At 40.8% G+C, this 23,459-nt stretch overlaps 1 protein-coding gene across 2 annotated transcripts in view; it reads left to right on the top strand.

The window, feature by feature from the left end:
• The first annotated feature begins 937 nt into the window (after nucleotides 1–937).
• The window catches only part of pof1b (POF1B actin binding protein), a 32,844-nt gene continuing 10,322 nt past the window's right edge, over nucleotides 938–23,459 (top strand). Inside the window, exons 1-6 of one of the 2 annotated variants that reach the window (XM_078265225.1) lie at nucleotides 938–1,635; nucleotides 4,664–4,741; nucleotides 17,445–17,716; nucleotides 18,762–18,795; nucleotides 19,661–19,741; nucleotides 19,896–19,988. In XM_078265225.1, the coding sequence (XP_078121351.1) occupies nucleotides 1,240–1,635; nucleotides 4,664–4,741; nucleotides 17,445–17,716; nucleotides 18,762–18,795; nucleotides 19,661–19,741; nucleotides 19,896–19,988 (954 nt within the window). In that variant the 5' untranslated portion in view covers nucleotides 938–1,239. The remainder of the gene's footprint in view (nucleotides 1,636–4,663; nucleotides 4,742–17,444; nucleotides 17,717–18,761; nucleotides 18,796–19,660; nucleotides 19,742–19,895; nucleotides 19,989–23,459) is intronic. The other variant, XM_078265226.1, reaches the window with a different exon arrangement.

Here is a 23,459-nt window from a genome sequence, read left to right as displayed (position 1 = left end):
AAAATAAACAGGAAGAAATAACATGTCATAAGAAAGTATTGGATTATTTAACAATGTATGATTGCATTATATTTGTGTTTATTAAATTGTTCAATTCAAATTCAATTAAATTGTATTTAGGATTATAGTGTCACATTATAACTTTAACTTTTAGTTAGATAAAATTAAGTTATCTCAGGACACTTTCCAGATAGAGTAGGTCTAGACCACACTCTATAATTAAGACGCAACAATTCTCACAAGAGCAACTGCTTGGGGCGCCTTTCCGTGGGCAGCTCCCTCACTCTGCATGTATAGGTACTGAGCCTGTGTGTGTAGTTCACACCTGTGTGTAATGTGTGTAATAACAACAGAGTGAAAACATTGTAATTTTCCCTTGCGGGATTAATAAAGTATACATTACATTACATTAATAATATCAGTAGCAGTGGGCTCATACACTGTACACCGCATTATGCACTGTTAGATATAACTGACTTCATGCACTGAACATATTTTGAGATAGGCATACTGGTGTTGAAATACAGGCAAATGCATGAATTACTGTTGCAGCTGATGGCTGTGACAGTACAATCATGGGTGGCTGTTTTTCTCCACCTAGTGGCTAGCTCAGATTCAGCAGCTTCTTTAACTTCAGTTGACCTACTGTATTTTCTACAGGCATTCTAACTGTGGACTACATTCAACTTTGTCTACCCCTGACAGCAAATCATGACAATGTAAATTCACATGCAAGCATTTTATTAAATGACGACATAGAAACTAATATGTTGGTGAAGTTTAAAGTGTCCGCTCCACCTGTATGTGGGAGGAGCACCTGGAGACCCCCCCCCCGTGTGTGCAGAGCAACCAGGTAGGACTTCCTGCCAGCTGTGAGCTACATTCTCCTCTGATCCCCCGCCTCCTCAGAAGTATTTGCATACAGAGAAGCAGAGCACCTCCCTCAGCATTTCGGTCTTCCTTTCCATGGAATAACTCCTCTAACCGGACTTTCCTCTCCAGTTTGCCCAGCAGAGAAGGAAGTTCAACTGGGGTGGTTAAACTCTCCACCGCTGAAAACACACACACACACACACACACACACACACACAGAAAACAACCCGAGGAACTAGCGTGGTTTTGTGACTACTTATTTGAGAATTTGACTTCCAACTTTCTGCGGTTGTTGTTTTTTCTTTCTCTCTCTCGGCTTTTGTGGGGGGGTCTATAAGAGCTGATCCACTCCACCGATCCATCAAGATGTCTGTCCACACGACGCAGAAAAGGACGACGACCTACCGGACCGTGAACGTGGCCTCTCCGGAGCCGGTGACCAGCACGGTGATCTCCTCCGGGTCGGTGTCCCCGATGCCGTGCTCAATGAACGGCAACTATGAGACGATGCGGTACCTGGTCCCGGTGCAGCAGGCTGTGCAGCAGCAGTCCTACATCCCGGTGCAGCAGGCTGTGCAGCAGCAGTCTTACATCCCGGTGCAGCAGCAGGCCTACTACGTGATCCAGCAGCCTAACGTCGTGATGCAGCAGCCCATGATGCAGCAGATGGTGTCCCCGGTGTACCTGCAGAGCATGTCACACCTGAGCGTCAGCAGCCAGGACTCCGCCGACCTGATGTTCCAGCAGCAGAGCACCATGGAGGTGAGCCCCATGTTCAGCTTCTTCTCCTGATGAAAATGCGTGTTAAACCATTATCATTAGCCTATCTAATATCTATTAACCTAAATCTGTGTTTATATACTGTCTGTTTATATAAGGGTGTTTATATGTTTGTTATTATTATAACTAATTCAATTTGTTTCTATTTCTTATACTAGGCTATATTTTTTCTCCTATGTCTACTTAATGTGTATTTGTGTTATTGTGAGGCCTATCTTATCTTATCTTATCTATTATTATAATAAAGGCTGGAACAAAACTTTCCCCTCTTCAACACATGTACCTGCAGGTCAGAGCTCATATTATTTGGTCAATGAAAGGGTTTAATAAACTTGCATAACAGTGATATTAACAGTGGCAAAGAATGTGATTTAGAGAACAAAAAACAGCATACAAGCTGGTTTGAGCAACCCCCCATCAAACTCTGGCAGGCCAGTTGGCTTTCTTAAAATTAATTTTGCACTATGCACACCAAAAATCAACCACCTTTTAAACTACCTTGAATACCACCATACATTGATACATACTTGTTTAATGTACACATTTCCCTCTTATGCAAAGTTAAAGTATAAAAAACAGTACAAAAACACAAGAAAATATTACTTAAAATACTCAAATTATGTGAAAGGAGCCAACAGACTTTACAGGAGTAATACAGTAATTTGGGGCCCCTCTAGGCTTCAGGGCAAGCAGCCATTTAGTTGACTTGTGTCTCAGCAGTATGATTAGAAGTAAGTTGGTCAAGTTGGACGAGGAGCTGTAAATATAACAGTAAAACACAATTCCGTGGATTCCATTTTTCACGTTTTCATGTTCCTTTTTTCTACTTATATATTCAGTTGCTTGGTGTTTACGCGTCTGAACTGCATCAACATGCATTCATACAGTACATTCATAAGCAGCCTTTTTATTGGACAGAGTTTGGTGAGGGGTTGTGGAAGTACAAGACCAGATTCCAGTCTCTGAAACTCTGCTGTGTGGTCTCTTGATTAGAGATAAGAACACATCAATAAATGAGCTGAATCTGAGCATTAGTCTAGACTTGATGGTCTTGCTCAGATTTCATGACTAATTCTTGGTAAATGGGCGAAAGAGTGCACACATAAATCATCAGCCGATGATCTCAGTTTGCTGTTTAACGTCTTCGATAGTTTATTAGTTTTGTCAGTCACGATCAGTTTCAGTCTCCAGAGCTGGAAAGAGGTCAACTGTAGGGTGAAAACAGAGTGAGCCGCTTAAGCATGTTTCACATATAGCGCTGACTTATTAATTCTGACACCAGGCATTTAATTTTCACAGCTTATGATTAGAGATAAATGGGTGAATATGATGGACAGAAGGCTGAGCTCATGTGGCAATGGGAGCCTTTCCACGTGTCACTATTGGCACATTTTAATACATAAAGGAGAGAATAACATTTTGTAGACAAACCGATTAATAATTAGTTGCAGCCCTAATGCCGTCTCCTTCTCTCTCCCTATGTTTCCTGTTAATTTTGACTGCTGTCAATAAAAGGCTAAAAAAGGCCAAAATCAGTAATCTTAAGAAACAAAAATGCAGTTATTACCCATAGTTGGGGCTTGCTATCAAACCCCAACACCGTGTAGGTGCTGACTATGATGTGTATGTCTGCAGCTGTCAAGTAGGGCTGTGCAAAATATCAATATTATATATCTTACATTTTGGATATTGTAATATCGCAATATGACACAAGTGTTGTCTTTTTCTGGTTTTAAAGGCTGCATTACAGTAAAGTGATGTCTTACCGGACTGTGTTAGCTGTTCTATGTTTTGCCTTTACTCACTTAGTCATTATATCCACATTACTGATGAACGTTTTTCAAAAATCTCATTGTGTAAATATTTTGTGAACGCACCATTAGCCAACCCTACAATATCGCTGCAATGTCGATGTATCGATTTGGTCAAAAATATTGTGATATTTGATTTTCTCCATATTGCCTATAAGTATCATAAGTTGGCATCAAAGGCTTCTTTTCTCATACTTACTCATATTCTTCAGCTATGGTACTGAAACTACGGTACCATATTGGCATAGTTATCAAAAATGTAATTTATATTAATTGGATTTTAAAGTGTTGTATTCTCAAATGTTTTCATCATACGCTCTAGTTAACATTATCTGCACAGATTCAGGAAGTCAAGGATTAAGAAACTCTTGCCAATCCTGACATTTGCCAGTTGAATAACCAGTTAATAGATGCTGTGGCACTGCCATGATATAATGTGGCATTCATAATTGTGCAGTCTTATTGATCAAAACAAACTGTGCTGCAGGCCTCAGAGTTTGTCACCTCTTACTTTTATCTCTTGTCTACCTGACTCTTCCTTTCCATTGATTACATTTGGCGCCTGTCTAGTTGTGCATCTGCTAAACTCTTCCCTGCTCTGATTGCTTCCTGAATGCTTTGCCCTTCGCCCTTGGGATGGTTTACACAAGGTCTCCAATGTTGGCTGAACACATTTGAATAATATCTTCTCTCCACATCTTTCTCCTGTGCTTCTTTGATAAAAAATAGTCTTTCCTCAGCTCCTGGTTTGATTTGATCGCTTTCCAGTATTGAATGCAGCAGAATATGTCAGGATTCCTTCTGGATCTCCCTTTTGGCGGCTTTTTTCATCCAATAATTTACTCATGCAAGTTCTGCTGTTTGAGTCAATGCACTATGAGCTTAATGCTCATGGCCTGTTTGATAGAGACACAGTGCCACACCCGATTTGACTCTGCTGAGATGGCACACCCTAACATTTAAAGAAAAACACATTCTTCCACCTGGCTGGATTGGCTCAGCTTAGTTAGATTGCATTGATCAGTTCCAATCCATTACTTTTTTAAGGCAGTAAAGACTTTAGTTTCTTTAGGGCTGAATCCACATTTCTATTGATTTACTTTAGCATGTGTTGTGTGTCTAGTGTCTGCGGTTTGTTATTTTCTGTTCAAATCTGACAGTCTCTTATTATTCTCGCCCTCCTTTCTCTGTTATTTCAGAGCATCAGCGGAAAGTCTTCAGTGTTCAGCCAGTCATCCAGTCCTATCAAGAGCCCTGAGCCAAGTGCTGAGGAGGAGGCAAGGACACACACACGCGCACACACACGCGGCACACACACACACACACACACACACACACACACACACACACACACACACACAAAACTAGAAATTCACCTCCCCATGACATAAAAGAAGAAAAAAATGCAGAGAGGGGTGTGAAAAGTCCATCTGTTCAGTGCAGACACACGCATAAGCAGGAAACCTTCAACATGGGAACATGTTCAGTAGCACAACAGGTGTCTTTTTATTCTTCATTATTCTTTTTTTTAAATATTCTCATTTCAGCTGGGGGGCGATTCACTGCACAAGCATGCTCTTTTGGGCAGCTACTCCCTGCCTTCACAGTCACGTACTTACAACAGCACTTTTTTCATAATCACTGGACTGTCAACTGTCACAACACTGACAAACCATGGGCGGGTATTAAATAGGGGTGTGTCCAGCCACTTCCCAGAGGCCTTTACTGTGTGTGGGTGCATTCCTTTGATTTCAACCTGTAGCGTCATGTATATATGGCTGTTGTCAAAACTGGGAGGTTACCTGATTAATATTAATAATATGAGATCTTTTCCATCAGAGCCGCCATTATAGTCTGGCTTTGAAATTCGGGAGAAGCGTGAGTTACAAAGTCAGACGAAACTGGTTGTCAGGGAGACTCGTTGACCACACCCCTCTGTGTTTTCCTGTTATAGTGGAGAGGGAGTGTTTCTCAGCCTGGTTGGGATTTGATTTTTACGTTTCAATTTGACTTCGTTTTTTACGTTTTCATGTGATTTCTGTCTTTGGAAACTTTGGTTGTTGAGGAGTTTCTCGTCTCACGTCATGCGTTTGTAGTAAAAACAGACACACTGGTAACGCACGCAAGTTTGAAGTGCTAAAAGTGTTTTTTTGTGTGTGTGGAAGAACAGGTAAAAAAGACCCATAGCTGCAGAAGCGTTGGTGAGGCAGGCTCTGTTTTTAATGTCATGGCAGACTCACTTAACTTTGACAGGGTTCCAGGAAATAAAAGGTGTCAGAATATAAAGTGTAATTACAAAATGGAAAATGTATATTCATGACAAGTTTTTTTACTGCTTTAAAAAAAGCAGCTATACATCAAGAGCAATAGAAAAAAATAATGTTACACCCTACGGAAACCACAAATAAATTTGGAGGGAACTTCCCCGTGACTGTATGAAGGGATGAGGTACTATGCAACCATATACAAACAATCAATCAATCAATCAATCAATCAGTTAATCAATGTGTATATATATATATATATATATATATATATATTTATTTATTTATTTATTTGTAAGGCAGCTTTCATACAGGTTAGTGCAGTTCAAAGGGCTTCACAGATGAAGCCTATAATAAGACAAGGAGATAGATATAAACCAAATACAAAATATACATATGCACAAATAATTTTAGCCTTGGCTGACAATAAAGTTGTATCGTATCGTATCGTATCGTATAGCTATCACTACAGAAATACCTTTAAGAAGTCCTTTAAGGCGCTGACACACCAACCCGATTATCGGCTGTCGGACAGACTGGCGAGGTCCGTGACTCGAGTCTGTTTGGTGTATTCCGTGCTGTAGTGAGTCGGAGGAGGAGGAGCTGTCGGCCTTCATTTGGGCCAATTTGACATGTTGAATCGGAAGGCGGGCAGTCGGACTCAATGACTAATCTGATTGGTGGAGTGCTAACCCAGAAATGACGAGCGGGATCAGCATGACTAACGCCTCTCAAAATCTGACAAAAATCTTTTAAACTGACCTTTGTCGATCTGAAATGAAGACAGATTCAGCAACTGCATGGCCTATTTCTCGCATGACTATCTATTTTCGTAAAATATGAGATCTTTTCCATCAGAGCCGCCATTATAGTCTGGCTTTGAAATTCGGGAGAAGCCAGACCCACGTGAAGCGTTCGTCCAATCAGCTGCCAGTTTTCATTTTTTGGGTGACAATACAGATTAGCGCCACCTGCCGTTATGGAGACATATTACGTCTCGCGCATGCGCAGAATGTACGCTCAAGTCGGCGTCACTTCGGTGTGTTCCAAGGCACTTTTTTGACCAACTCGGGGAGGCTGTCAGTCCGACTGCCTTTTCTTGCCGAAGGTCGTGTATGTAAACTCTTTATAATGAAAAGGCAGAGCACTTGCGTACACAACATGGTGTTCAAAGCCGCACTATTGCAGTATAAATAAACATTTCACTACGTACTGTTGGGGCTAAACGCGCCCTAGGTCACCTCGCACCAACATCCTCTGAACGCTAACAGAATATGGAATCCGTCTCAGCTTTATAGAATGAGAATGAGAGAAAATGCAAAATGACTTGCTTTCATGAATTTTGTTTGTTTATACAACAAAAAAATATCATGTCCATGAGGCTGTTCTCAGCAGACAGATCACAGGTAATGAACTTCATTTTTCATATTCCACTCAGTGAAGTTCAAGCTGAATGCCAAGTTTATGTTATGTTCATGCTGATATAAATGACGTTCCTTAGCTTTACCACCACCAAATAATACCCTAAAGCTGTCAGGTAGGTAATCTATGGGAGTATTTAGTGTTGCTTTAAATATGACCAATGCGTTTTGACTGTAGCTGAAGTTATACCTTAAAACAAGTCAGTTTCCTGTGACAGAAAATGTCTAATTTTCAGGAATAATATGAATCCATACCATATACTGTATGTTGTTTTTTCTTTGAAAAACAAGTGCAAAATATCACATTAATAGTAACTGTCTTAACACCTGCAAAATGTGGTGTTACAGTTTGGTCACAGGAGGTATTTCTTTCTTTTTGAATTTGTCTTACATTTGAAAAATTGCGATTTAGATTTTATTAAGACTCGCCAAAGTTTAGTCTTTTTGTGGTTTCACGATGTGACAACTTCTTCAGATGTTGTTGTAGTTCTCATTCATGGTCTTTAAGTCTTTTGACAACAGTGACTGAAAAATATGATTGTTGCTACACAACATGATTGATTAACAATGAGGATCAGTGACTCACTAGCTGAGTGGAAGGTGTGGTAAACCAACAAAGCCAAAGACTGGCTTCGTTTGACTGATTCGCCTCGGGCTCAAAATCAAGTGTTTTGTAGTTCTGATTTGCAACGGAGGCCTACAGAGTTCAAGATACCTCGGAAATAAATAACAATAGCAATTAGCTGCATTATATTTGTTCCCAGCTAACTCTCTAATGAAAAACTCCTTCATGAACGTGGCAGACCAAAGAAGAAAAACTCGCAGGACAAGTTTTAAAACTATAACTACAGAAAAAAACCTTAACACCTGTCAGTAAAGGGTTTAACTAACTGGATTGTGTCACGCCACAGTCCTATAATCAGTCAGCCTCCTCAGTGATTGGTCGACCCATTCCTCACAGCTCTGCCTGCAGCTGTAAGCTGAGGTTTACAGGTTTGAACAAGCCAGAGCCTTAACTGTATATGTTAGGATATTAATCACCTGCAGAGGGGTGTTTGAATATTTCTTCTGGGACAGTAAAATAGGGATTTCACATAGTAAAAGATGAATATCAGACAAAAGAACTGAGCTTTATGTTTATTATTTTTATGGGCCTCCATAAAAAATATAAAACATATAACAACAATTGTTTCACATGTCTGCTAAAGCGACATATACTTTTGTATATTTGTGAACTTGGGCAGTTTTTGTTGGTTTGGGGTTAAGCCCCTTAGTTCTTCTTAATGCTGCAGCATACAGTAATATTTCAGACATTAGTTTGTGTTTTATCTGGATAGTTTGGTTTCTCTTTCATGATTAACAGCTGCCTTATTTGAAAGTTTACCAGCACTGAAAAGAGGAAAGCTAATGTAGCTAAATGATTCAGTTGGTTCAATGAAGACAACGGTGTTTGTGAAAAGAGAGTACACATGAGGAAGTATCGATCTGAGGCTCAGAAAAATCGTTAACTTTAGACATCTATTGTCATTGTGTAAGCAATCAATTTGGAATGGATCAAAGGTCAAAGCCACAAAAACACTGAATGAAAGGTGTGAGTTTTTCCTTGAGCAGGTTGAGGTTCAAGTGTGATTAAGCAAGATTGACAGACATGCTTGATGATGGAAACCGTCATCTGTATCTGGGAGATGAGCTTTAAAGATGTCCCTTTTAAAAGTAGTTTTGTTTGTCTGTGCTCAGCGGCTTCTTAAGAAGCTTTTCTCACCACTGCAGGGTTTGTAAAGTATTTAGACTTAATTACAGGGCAGTGAATGAGGGCGTCACGTTGTGTGCTGAGGGAAGAACGCTAAACAGTGCGTCATTTTTTAGGTGTCATCCACCCAACTAAATGTACAGCTTTGCACCTGATATATAGGTTTGCAACCATGTTTTTTTACATAGCCAGCTTGCACGGTGTCAGTGCTTGTTGGTGGTTCTAGAAATTACAGAGTAAGATAATGCTCTTCTGCTCCTCAGTAGTCTTGCTTTGCCAGACCTTCCTCCACAGCAAAAACCTGCTGTGGTTTATTGGCATTTCTTTAAACCACTCACAATTGTCATGGGCGAGGCTAAGCACCGGAATAAGCCGCGGTGCCGCTGCAAAATAGCCTCGGGAAGGAAGTTGTTTTGATGGGACGTGTGTATGTTCAAAAGTTCTTTTAGTCGTGCAACAGAAAACTCAGATTGGACAGATAGTCTAGCTAGCTGTCTCAATTTACCCTGCAGAGATCTGAGGAGCAGTTAACCATAGTCCTCATAAAGTAACTGGAGTTCAAAATTCCAACACAAACTAAACGGAAGATAACAGACATCCGGCTGAAGAGATTGAAATCCGGCGGAATTTCCGACGGCAACGGAGCAATCCCGGAAGTGGAACGTCGTGGATATAGACTAGCTCCTCAGAGGCAGCCAGATGATTTTAAAGATACAGTGTTTGCAAAAGTTGCTTGTGTAGAATCTTGTCTACATTTACACACACTCTTGACTGAGCTTGACAGACATTTTTAACACCTCACTGGAGACATGTCACGTGCCAGCCTGTTTCAAGACCTCAACCATTATCCCTGTCCCCAAGAAGCCAAGGACCACAGGACTTAACGACTACATACCCGTCGCCCTGACCTCTGTGGTTATGAAGTCCTTTGAGCGCCTTGTGCTTTCACACCTCAAAGCCATCACTGACCCCCTCCTGGACCCCCTGCAGTTTGCCTACAGAGTCAATAGGTCTGTAGACGATGCAGTCAACCTGGCCCTACACTACATCCTCCGGCACCTGGACTCCGCAGGAACCTACGCCAGCTCTGCCTTTAACACCATCATCCCGGCTCTGCTCCAGGAGAAACTCTCCCAGCTTGGTATGCATGACTCCACCTGCAGGTGGATCACTGACTTCCTGTCTGACAGAAGGCAGCATGTGAAGCTGGGGAAACATGTCTCCGACTCACAGACCATCAGCACCGGATCCCCTCAGGGCTGTGTTCTTTCTCCTCTGCTCTTCTCCCTGTACACCAACAGCTGCACCTCCAGTCACCAGTCCGTCAAGCTTCTGAAGTTTGCGGACGACACCTCCCTCATCAGACTCATCTCTGATGGAGACGAGTCAGCCTACAGGTGGGAGGCTGACCACCTGGTGAAGTGGTACAACCAAAACAATCTAGAGCTCAACGCTCTAAAGACAGTGGAGATGGTTGTGGACTTCAGGAGGAACTCAGCCCCACCATCACCCTCTGTGGCTCCACAATTGACACTGTGGAGTCTTTCCGCTTCCTGGGAACTATAATCTCCCAAGACCTCAAGTGGGACATCAGTTCCCTCGTCAAGAAAGCACAACAGAGGATGTACTTCCTGCGGCAGCTGAAGAAATTCAACCTGCCAAAGACAATGATGGTGCACTTCTACACAGCCATCATTGAGTCCATCCTCACATCCTCCATCACCATCTGGTACAAGGGCAGACTGCAGCGTGTCATTCGGTCTGCAGAGAAGGTGATTGGCTGCAATCTGCCGCTGCTCCAGGACCTTTACGCCACCAGGACTCTGAAGCGTGCTGGAAAGATTGTGGCTGACCCCTCCCACCCCGGCAACTAACTCTTTGAGACACTCCCCTCTGGCAGGAGGCTGAGGTCCATCAGGACCAAAACCTCACGTCACATGAACAGCTTTTCCCCCTCTGCCACTAGCCTTATTAAGACCCGGAAACCACCCTGACTCTCTCCACCCCTGGCTCTTCATGCCACTATTCTCTCTCTGCTGTAATGCTCTTTGCTCTTTATTTATTTAAGTTTTTTATTTCTATCTTTATTTTTAATTTAATTTAATACATACTGTGTACATATACTTATACTTATATTGTTTATACCTATACTTATATTGTTTAATATTCCATCTAGAGAATGTGTGACGTGCACCAACAACACCAAAACAAATTCCTTGTATGTGTTAAAAAACGTACATGGCAATTAAACCCTTTCTGATTCTGGGGGGATTCTGATTCTGAATTGTTTTCATGCAGATTCTTGCAGCTGAAAGTTATCTGTATGTTTTTGTCTTATCCCATCTGTACGCCATCTGCTCCACTGGCTGCTGCTGTTACACTTTCACATTTCTGAAGCTGTCAGGCTGGTGCTGTGACTGAGTTATAGCCTTGTGGTGCTTTGTAGCTGCACATTATTTGTACGCCTTTTATTTACTGGTCGTACTTGGGAGGTCCCAAAGCAAGGGACTTTCACCCTGGGGATCATTGTGTCTTGGAGTTGAACGCAGAGGTTGCTTTAGACCTTTTAATTGTCTGACATTTTGACAGACAGGGTCGTAAAAATTCCATTATCATTTTTTTTTAAATTAAGACTTTAGCAATTATTTTGTCAAAAATATTTTTTTTATTTCAAATTGTCAAAATAAAGGCCGAAAATACCCCCAAAAAATAATCTTAAAAAAAAGAACAAGCCTGTGAAGTAAAGTGACTCTTATCTCTCCATTATCAACCTCTAGTGTTACTCACAGTCCTGAGAGCCCAGCTCTCTCACACACACACACACACACGCACGCACGCACACACACACACACACACACACACACACACACACACACACACACACACACACACACACACGCCTAACATGGTGAAGAGGTGACGATGTATCGGGTTACTGCCGTTTTAGGACGCTCCTTTCACAGCCTGTAGACGTGAAACAAGATCAGTGAGCTTCTGATCCTGAAAAGACTTTAAGTAATTTTTGTTTGCATTCGAAACAGGAAGGTGCTGCTTTTTGAGCCTTAAAGAACACCTGACGTTTCATCTCATTTGCATGTGGTTTGACCTCCAGACAAAGTGAAACAAAGTAAGAAATGAAAAAAAAAAGAGAAAAGTTATCTTGACCTCTCACTGTAGTCCATCAACTTGTTGATGTCAGGTGGAAGGGGGAGCCTAAAACACTATATAAACAACTATATACTGCAGAAAAACTTATTTAGGGCTGTAACTAGAATTCATTATCAAATGAAAACAAATGGAAACTGCTTATTACAAGTTTCCAGAGCCTCAAATAGTTTTTTTTATGTGACAGTCCAAATTCCAAAAGGATTCTTTTTTACAATGATACAAAGAAAAGCAGCAACATCTCACTTCTGAGAAGTTGGTTCCAGAGAATTATGTACAATTTTGCTTCATACATGATTTAAACCATGAATGTATTATCAAAATGGTTGTCTATTAATGTTGTGAACATTGAGAGATTATTGACATAGCGTCTCATCTTACTTTCTTCGCCCAAGTGTAAGAAAATCTGCCATTTCAGTAAGATCATTTCAACTTGTTTCCAATACATATCAACTTAGTGTCGTCTAAAATCAGGTTTATCTTTTTGTTTTTCTAGTGGAGCGACCAACCTTAATCTAATCAGTCACACACAGACAGACACAGACGCACACACACACACACACACACACACACACACACACACACACACACACACACACACACACACACACACACACACACAAAACTAGAACACTCTCCTCAGCTGCATCTCTAACCCACTAACCTCTCATCATCATAATATTGTTGTTTCCCTCCCACACATTCTAGACAGCAGCATGAGCTCAGGTCTGCAGTGGATCCATGGAATTTAGCATCTGCAGGTTAGCTGCTTAATAAACTATGTCAGAGTCCAACTGAGACATGAACAAAATGAATACATTTCAGTATCAGTCTTACAGTTCTACAGCCTCTGTGTCCTTCAAGCCAACGTTTCTCAAACCCACGGACAGTATTTCAAGATGGTTTAGTTGGGTTGTAAACATGTTTTTTATGATTTCTTTTCTGAGGTTCTCCTTATGAAATATAGAACATAGCTCTACAAAATGTTTTCTTTTGTTCATTTTCTAATTAGTTTTTTTCTTTAAGTTTTTTATCCAAAATGAGGGTCGTCCAAAATAGTGGATATTGTACGCTGTACAGATTGTAAAGGTCCTTGGAGGCAAATTTGTGATTATTTGATTTTGGGCTTTATAGATATAAATGAATTGACTTGACTTATATGCCATGAGATAGACATTTGTCACCATCAGATCTTTTGCTATACAGTTTTGCTACCAAGGTTTTTATATCTTTAGTATTTCTATAAGTCAGTGGTGGGCAATATTGCAAATCAGCGAGCAGGAACACATTATGGCAACATTGGATTTACACGATTTGAATCGATGCAAGGAAATTACTTTGTATTTAATTGACTAGATTAGTAATTCGTAGGAGGAACTCAGAAAAGTTGTATATTTAAATTATTACCCAAATTCTTACTTTAAATGCAGTTCTCTGAGGATGGGATGAATGTCACTAAAATAAACGTCTAATCGTCAGAATGGATATCTCCTGGCATTTCTGGTGCTAATGACCTGATTGTCCTCGAACCGTCAGTCATCACTCTCCCTTTCTCTGCAGGAATGACAGGCATGTTAGCAGCCACAGCCCTGCAGTGCTGAGACACACCCACCTCCATGTAATCACATGCCTATACTCCTTATCCTTACTATGTTACTGCTCACTTGTCTGTTGTTTGCAATAAATATCCAACAACAACATTGTAGTAATAATAGCCCCAGAAGTAGCCTACCAACTGTTGGTCCTGCTGTGAACGTTGAGCTCTGCAGGATCATAAACCAAACTCCCAGTTTTACATTGACTTCACTGCAGCCAGACAGCGTTTGGCTTTACAACCTCACGCGGTTAGATACCAGAGTGGTGTGTCAGTTGAGTCACTTGCCTTAGCCAAGCCCTTATTTTGTGAGACATTGTGAGATATGGATCTGTTTCAGTGTTCCTGGGATCTTTGAAGTGTTTAGCCACCTCCCTGCCTATGTTGTTCTTCCCTTCTGTAGAGTTTCTTGACAAAAATACTGAAGCTCAACTGTCGCGCCAGTGTTTTTCTGGTAGTGATAACATATATTTATTTTTATCTTTCTCCCATTGGCTCTGCTACATGGGTGGTGGCTACAGGAAGTGCACTCAGTAACACTTTGAAACAGAGGCGGGAAACGTAGGCATCTGGAGTCTTTTTTTTCCTTATACTCTGAACTATCAGTTTATCTGGAACACTTATGCAATCAGATGCAGCAATCCTATTTAGGAAGCTTTTGAATATCTAACTTACATTTTTTACATTTTACATATGATTATTTGTCCCCCTCTTGCTAATGTGGATAAACAACTATTATAAAAACTTCTCACTTCAGCCTTAAAAGATCGCTGCAGAGTGTCAACAGAAGCTGAATATGACATTGGAGCGCTGCAGGGCTCCGTGCGGGCCTTGGTGGCCCTCCAATGGCACAATGGTGTAAACTTATCTTCCCCTGGGGCTCATGTGGAATCTTGCTGGACCGCTCTGCGCAGCCACAGCTTGGATATTTAAGAAGGCATGACATCAGACTGTCTTTTGTTAGGGGTGAAACCAAGCTAAAAACCAAATTAAGCCAAGTCACATCTCATAAGTGAGGAAATGAGTATGTAAATTCCTCTATTTCTTCCTTCCCTAATGTTTCCAAAGGAATGTAACTAATCTTTTTAGTATGAACTTCCTTTGTATCCTAATATGAAAAGGAGTATTAAGATCATTTAGTGTAGCCATTAGAGAATGTGAGTTTAAAATCCCACATTTGATCTGAAGGGAACTGAGCTGGCTGGCTCAAAGCTCACTTTGCTTCAGGATTTTTGCAAAGGAACATTTAAAACCCCAAAGTGCTGCTGTAAATAAACACAGAAATACAGTTAGGAGCTTACGGGCTAAATCTGTTAGCAGTTGTTGAGCTTGCTAGCTTAAGAGAAGCATGGGCATGTGACATTATAAAATAAAAGTGACATGAAATTAAAGAGTCATAAGGAAAAAAATGCCAGTATGAACCTAACATTTCTATAATGCTTATAAGGCTGGGCACCGAACGTCGATACTTTAATGGCACTTTTGGTACTTTTTGGTTTATGGTACTTTTATTATTTATCTTTCGGTGCCAAATTTCGGTTCCAAAAGCGTCTGAGCGTGTAAGCGCAAGCTTATTTGTCCTCTCTGCATATTGACAGAGAGCGGCGTTCCGACACACACGCGTGCACGCAGAGGTGCGGACGGAGTAAACTCGAGCAAACTACGTCGGCTCTGCAGTTTTGTTGAAGTCACGGCAATGCCGATAACGTGGTTTCAAGTGTGGTTACAGTTTTTCAAAACTTCAAGTAAACAGCGTTTGCTGCGATATTATATTAATGGAGAGGCGAAAGCGGTCGTGCTGCTGTTTACGTTATGCACAACAGTGGTTTCTCTGCCCTGGTGACTGACTGACAGGCTGAGGTTGTAAGGCAAGGCAACTTTATTTCTACAGCACCTTTCAGCAAGGCAATTCAATTACATTCCTTTGCACTTAAGTTAGTTCTCCATTAGTTCAATGTTGACAACAGGGCAGTCACCAAGTTAATTGTTAAAGGTTTGTATCATTATGCAGTTTGCACTAAAAAGTCTTTGTTGTTTACATTCCTTTGCATTCCTGGTGCACCCCTATCCAAAAGCACAACCAGTTTTATTAGTGAGCAGTGGTACCAGAATATTTTTATTTTAATAACTAATTGATTCACAATTAAGGTGGAAAATAAAAGTTTTGTGTTTAATGTATTTTTGTTGATGTTGAAATGGATTTTAAAACATATAGTCAAATAATACAGGCAGCTCTGACTCTAAATTTAGTGCTGGGCCTGTAATAGTTTAATATTTCAGTTACATCTCTTAAGCATTACGTTTTTTTTGCTGGGTTTAATGCTAGAATTAAAGATTCACACTCCCTATGTTAAGGCAGATGCATGCTGGGTTACAGAAGCAGCTTCATGTACCCTTTTTTTTCTGATGTGCAGATTTGACATATTTTAATGGCTCTAATCATGGACACAAAGCAACTAATTACTAAGCCTGTACACTCACCCTAATGATATATTGCATTTGGAGGGACAGGTACGGGTGAGAGTCCTGTGCAGGCCTTGGTGCAGTTGCAAGAAAAACAGCTGCACCCTTGGATTACATTTGTATCATTAAGACAGGAAGGTTAAATCAGGCTAAAAGTAACAAACAGGCCTGTCAAAAAACCCAAACAACCATTCTTTTACAAAAAAAGAAGTGCCAAACTTAATTCATCATTCTGTATCAGACTTAATCCCACTCAGGGCGTTCCTCTGCTTAGATGAGAGATGAGGTCGTCATGTTGCTACAAGAGAGTACTGAAGGCCTGGTGGATGTAACTGAGAAGAAATGATTTGTAAAGTGTTTTAACAACCCGTTTTGTCACAAAGTGCATCACAGGAGCCAGAAATAGAAGAAAAAAGGTTGAATCAAGACAAGGCAAAAAAGGTGTGGACCACGAGCAAACAAAGAGTGTGATTGTTTGCAGAGAGTGAAAGTGCTTTCTGTGTGAAGAGTACTCACAGCAGGCAGCTCAGCGTGGCGTTAGATAACAGGTTACGCAACAACAGTTTGACTGGACTCTGTTGCCACATGTAGATAAAAGGAGGTGATGGGTGTGTTTGGCTTAGCCTTAGATCATGCGTAGGGGCAGCGTGGACTGTGCCGGATGGCAAGTGGAGATCCTTGGACCTCAAGCTTTATCAATGAGCTGCCACTAAATCTGCTCCTCAGATGATCTTTTTAAGAATGATCCATGTTGGCAGCTGTTTGACAGAATGCTGAGGAGGGGGTTTACTTGTAATGCATTTTAATTTTCTTGCATTAATTACAGGATCAGAGAATCCAAACTAATGATGAAACATTACATCATCACACAAACATCCGAAAGACATTTTGTATTACATGTCCTTGATCATCTGTTATCTGAGCAAAATGAGAACTTGTTCTACAAAAACATTTTCATACACACACTGTTTTGGCACAACATAGTGTAGAGATCACCAGGTGAAGTGTTCACTTGTGCACCATTACGTCAATATGACCACATCTGTTAATATGTCACTATCAAGCTGGTGATCTTTGTCATTGTTGTTTTATGCCTTTTCCCAACTAAGTTACCAGGAGACACTAGAAACACTATTTTTCATTTATTAATGTATAACAGTTAGCAATGCATGTGTCCTGACTGAAACTTGCTGTACATACAGTTTATAAGGATCTAAACATGAAAAGATAAAGCAGAAATGTACTAACTCGTCTCATTCAGGCACAAAAGATAAACATGTAAACACACAGTGGTTAAAATCTGTCTCTGCCCTGTTCCTCTAGGAGGAGGAGGAGGAGGAGGAGGAAGAAGAGGAGGAGGAGGAAGAACAGGTGGAGGTGGAAGAGGTGGAGATTGTCAACGTCATACAGCAGAAGCAGCAGCCGCTGAGTATAGAGAAGATCTCCAGGACGGAGGTGAAGACCGAGCTGAGGGAAATTCCCCAGCCGACCAAGTTGGACACGCGTTACTTTGGCGAGCTGCTGGCCGATGTCTACAGGAAGAACTGTGACATCCACTCCTGCATCTCCGAACATGTGTCCAAGATCCGTGGACAGTAAGTGCATGTGCATTTTAGGCATTTATCTGTCCACAGCAGGGTACACAGAATTAAATATATATATATATATATATATTGAGGGTTGGCGACACCACAAATCCTGACGTCAAACATTTACAAGCTAGCTTCCACTCTATACGCCTGTACATCATTCTGACGTTTCCACTGAAGTCTGTTATAGTTCACAGAATTGCAGAGGTGTGATTCAGTTCATAGGGCTGGATACATTAACATCAACATCAGAGAGGAATAATTAATACTTTCTCAGCATCCACAGGAGGAAGTCCAACACTACAGGGAAACAGTTTAGTGTGCAGCGTTTTGCAAGCACTGTGAATAAATAGAACAAAGCAAAACTAAATCAAGATGACTGGAAAGCTAGTCAATCAGTTACTACAATATCTATCTCGACATAACTGTACATAGATATTGTGAGGGATCATAATGTTGTGGTTGATTTTATTAGATTTTTTTTTTGCTGGTCTTATTTGCTGAGCTACAGCAATGGGGACATTTCTTTTGGACTTAATTAACTGTTCTAGTCAAGTGAAATGAACACAGACTGCTTGTACCCCTTTGATCATCATATCAATATTTTTCTAAATGTGAGTACCTACCTACTTTTTTAAAGCACCAACAGACTGCCAAATTATAAACTATTAATGTAGAAAAAAATGTGCTGAAAATAGTCCCCAACAAATGCACAGTTCCCCCGTTTATTAAAAATGAAACTAAGTATTTGTGACACATTTTGTAGATTTAAGATTCTTCAGTAATGGGCTTGGGGCTGAGTGGACTAAAACAAACTAAAGTGTCTTATTTTCTTCAAATGCAGTTTGCTACGAGTCATAATGTGGACTACAGGAGTTTGTAAAACGATAACATGAGCATATCAGCATAATACAATTCTTTTACATACTGTCCTTACTCCAAACCCCAATTTAATGTCTTACTGACTGATGTTGGGAATCCCCTTATCACACACATACACACTCACTCACGCTGTTGATCTCATTGTTTGTCTTTCCTGTCTGTGTTACAGGAATCACCAGCTGGATCCCAGCAATGACTACAAGGTGAGAAATTAACCGGCATCACACACATCTGATAACTGAATCTGAACAGAGCTCAGCAGACACACCTTCATCTGTGGTCAAAGTCCATTTAGAGCCTGTATATAAACTATCTTTTGAAGACTATGAGATTAATACATGTAAAAACAATCAGAGGTCATATTTTTCATGATGAAAAATGTAAAACATTCAGCTAGCTTTGGTTTAAAAATCTGAAATTAACTGTCAGGATATTTTCTGACATTTGTTTCAGTCGTTTGATTCTTCACTGAAAATATCCAGCCAGTACTTTTCTTTGTGTGTACTGTATGTTCTTGTATTTCTGTAATTTAACCTGTTACAACTCTGATGGCCCGCCAACTGGCCTGGCCGACATACTCTATCACTATCACTATCTCTTAGAGGCTCTAGCAGGCCCAGTTTTTCTAAGGAATCCTTTGGTACCAACAAATGTCATGCTAGCATGTTGGTTAGGGGGTCTAATAACGCTCCAGAGTTCCATGAGTCTCCCCTTAACAGACATTCCCACTTTGAGAAAAAGTTTAGTTTTTGTGCTAATGATGCAGTTTATCATGCAGTGCAAATGTGTTATTTTAGTAGAGGTTAATGGACCAAACACTTTTTAAAAAATATGACAAATCTGTGTGAACAAATTAAAAGGGAGAGTAATTTCTTCATCCTTTATTTTCCAAGCGACAGTTTTATTCATTTGTCTCTATTGTGTGTGTGTGTGTGTGTGTGTGTGTGTGTGTGTGTGTGTGTGTGTGTGTGTGTGTGTGTGTGTGTGTGTGTGTGTGTGTGTGTGTGTGTGTGTGTGTGTGTGTGTGTGTGTGTGTGTGTGTGTGTGTGTGTGTGTGTGTGTGTTTAGGTGAATAGAGAGGAGGTGGAGGCTTTGCTTCCCAAAGGAGCTAGTGAACTGACCAAACAACAAATCCGCTACTTGCTGCAGGTGAGTGAGTTATTAATCATTATTCCAATAAAACGACACTGAAATACATTTTGTGTAATTATTACACACTTCCCAATCGGCCAGAATATGACATACTGTGATGAAGCACACATTTATGTGTTAATTCATTTTTCTGTGTGTGTTTCTCTGTCAGACTCGTCTCACTGCAGATAAGAGCATGCGCCTACTGCTGTCCACATTCAGCAGTCTGAGAGAGGAGCTCCTCCACATGTCTGAGGACCTGCGGGTATTGTCACCATTACTCGGATTTAAAAACTCCTCCCTCCTTTGTGTGGGCCAGCCACTGACTCTGTAATTGCGGCTTTAAAAGAAGCCAGTTGGACTTCATGGTGACAATAGAAAATAAACAAACGCGTCAGCAGCATCAAGCAGTACAGCACTCAGATCATCTGAAACTGGTTGCCTAAATTCATTACATGACAAGCGCCACAAAGATAAGATAAAAAAAAGCTTTATCATATTGTGGAAATATTTATTATTAAGCAGTGGTAGAATTACTATTCAGATCATTTACTCAAAGTACTAAAGTCACAAGTAAAGATTTGACCTACTTAAAAATGCAAAAGTATTTCTTTGGCAACATATACGTAAAGTATCTTAGTAATAGTCTGATGTAGAATATCTTTACAGCAGTTTGGCTCAGGTTAGAACAGTATATCCCCACAGCCGGCACAGCACATTATAAGAGCCTGCAAACAAGAAGTGTGAACTAATTGAATGCTTTAGACGATATGCGGCCAGATAATAACAGCTTATTAGTGCCAGTGTTAATGCGGTGTGGTGGAGTGAATATCTATTCAATTCAATTCAATTCAATTCAATTTTATTTATAGTGTCAAATCATAACAGGAATTATCTCAGGACACTTTACAGATAGAGTAGGTCTAGACCACACTCTATAATTTACAAAGACCCAACAATTCCAGTGATTCCCCCAAGAGCATGCATGGAAGAAACCTCGGACAGACCCAGGCTCTTGGTAGGCGGTGTCTGACGGTGCCGGTTGGGGGTATGATGAACAATGGCAATAATAGTCACAATAAAGATATTGTAATAGTTATAATAGTTCATGGTGTCGTAGAGCACAGCAGGGCGTGGCAGGGCGTTGGCCAGACATAGCAAGTCGAAGCTGGGCATTGCAGTGCGTAGCAGGGTGTAATAGGGCACAGCAGGGCGTAGCAGGGTGTAATAGGGCACAGCAGGGCGTAGGGCAGGACCACGGCGACAGCTGCCACCATGATGTAGGTGCCATCATGATCCAAGATGATGATGCTGGGCGGAAAAAGAACATAAGGACTCCGGGGAATAAGCTCCCCGGAGCTATGTTAGTAACAAGCATTTCTGTGACACGAATACACACAGATGGAAAGAGAGAGGAGAGAGAAGCTCAGTGTGTCCAAGGAGGTACCCCGGTAGTCTAGAACTATAACCGCATAACTAAGAGCTGCAGAGAAGGAGAGATAGGGAGGCTGTGATTGTGGCTACACACCTTCCCCCGCCGGTCTAGGCGAACACTACAACTCTTCAACTCACTCCCTAACTATAAGCTTTATCGAAGAGGAGAGTTTTAAGTTTACTCTTAAAGGTGGTGACGGTGTCTGCCTCCCGAACCCAGACTGGGAGCTGGTTCCACAGGAGAGGAGCCTGATAGCTGAAGGCTCTGGCTCCCATTCTACTTTTAGAGACTCTAGGAACCACAAGTAACTCTGCATTCTGGGAGCGCAGTGCTCTAGTGGGACAATAAGGTACTATGAGCTCTTCAAGATATGATGGTGCTTGACCATTTAGAGCTTTGTAGGTCAGGAGAAGGATTTTAAATTCAATCCTGAAAAATATGATCTCTTTTCTTAGTTCTTGTCAGAACACGCGCTGCAGCATTCTGGGTCAGCTGGAGAGTCCTAAGAGTTTTATTTGAGCATCCTGATAATAGGGAATTACAATAGTCCAGCCTGGAAGTAACAAATGCATGGACTAGTTTTTCAGCGTCGTTTTGAGATAGGACGTTCCTAATTTTGGCAATGTTACGAAGGTGAAAAAAGGCTGTTCTAGAGGTTTGTTTTAAGTGGGCGTTAAAGGATATATCCTGATCAAAAATAACTCCTAGATTTCTGACAGTAGTGCTGGAGACCATGGCAATGCCATCTAGAGTAATTATATCTTGGGATAATGATGTTCGGAGGTGTTTAGGACCCAGCACAATAACTTCAGTTTTGTTTGAGTTTAACATCAGGAAATTGTAGGTCATCCATGATTTCATATCTCTAATGCATACTTGAAGTTTATCTAATTGACTGGTTTCGTCTGGCTTGATTGATAAGTATAATTGGGTGTCATCCGCATAACAGTGAAAGTTAATTGAGTGTTTCCTAATAATATTGCCTAGAGGAAGCATATACAAGGAGAAAAGAATTGGTCCAAGCACTGAGCCTTGAGGAACGCCAAGGCTAACTTTAGCGTACTTGGAGGATTTATCGTTGATATTGACAAATTGAGATCGATCAGAGAAATAGGACTTAAACCAGCTTAGTGCGATTCCTTTAATGCCAACTAAATGTTCTAGTCTCTGTAAAAGAATGGTATGGTCAATAGTGTCGAATGCAGCACTAAGATCTAATAAGACAAGTATGGAGACAAGTCCTTTGTCAGCAGCAATTAGAAGGTCGTTAGTAATTTTCACCAGTGCCGTCTCTGTGCTATGATGCTTTCTAAATCCTGACTGAAAGTCCTCAAATAGACTATTCCTATGTAAAAAGTCACATAACTGATTAGCGACTACTTTCTCAAGGATCTTGGAGAGAAAGGGAAGGTTAGATATAGGTATATAGTTGGCTAAGACCTCAGGATCGAGGGTGGGTTTTTTCAGAAGAGGTTTTATCACAGCTACTTTAAATGACTCCGGTACATAACCTGTTCATAAAGACATATTGATCATATCTAGTAATGAAGTGTTAACCACAGATAACGCTTCTTTAAGTAGCCTCGTTGGGATGGGGTCTAATAGCCAGGTAGATGGCTTTGCTGAAGAGACCTTTAGCATTAATTGTTGAAGGTCTATAGGAAAAAAGCAGTCTAAGTATATGTCAGGTCCTGTCGTTCTTTCTAGCACTCCTGCATTCAAAGGTGAACCGTTAGAAGTTAAGGGCAAAAGGTGATGAATTCCATCCCTAATTGTTATAATTTTATCATTAAAGAAACTCATGAAGTCGTCACTACTCAGTGCTAGGGGAATAGACGGCTCAGTAGAGCTGTGGCTGTCAGTCAGCCTGGCAACAGTGCTGAAAAGAAACCATGGGTTGTTCTTATTTTCTTCTATCAATGACGAGTAATAGTCTGATCTGGCATTTCTGAGGGCCTTCCTATAAGTTTTCATACTGTCTTGCCAAACTAAACGAGATTCTTCCAATTTGGAGGAACGCCATTTACTTTCAAGTTTTCGTGAGATTTGTTTTAATTTGTGAGTTTGTGAGTTATACCAAGGTGCTAGTTTCCTTTGCTTCATCATCTTCTTTTTGAGGGGAGCAACAGAGTCTAAAGTCATCCGTAGGCAGGCCGTAGCACCGTCTACAAAATTATCAGTTTGGGAGGGACTAAAGTTAACATAAAGGTCCTCTGTTATATTAATATATAATTATCTCTGTGTGCTTGTATTTCTAAACAGAAACAATTAGCATGAAAAATATGTTCTGTTGGTACTCTC

Source organism: Sander vitreus, chromosome 13, assembly GCF_031162955.1.
Source record: "Sander vitreus isolate 19-12246 chromosome 13, sanVit1, whole genome shotgun sequence".
Taxonomy (NCBI): Eukaryota; Metazoa; Chordata; class Actinopteri; order Perciformes; family Percidae; genus Sander; species Sander vitreus.
The sequence above is the reverse complement of the archived record's forward strand: the minus strand, read 5'-3'. Positions and strand labels throughout refer to the sequence as shown.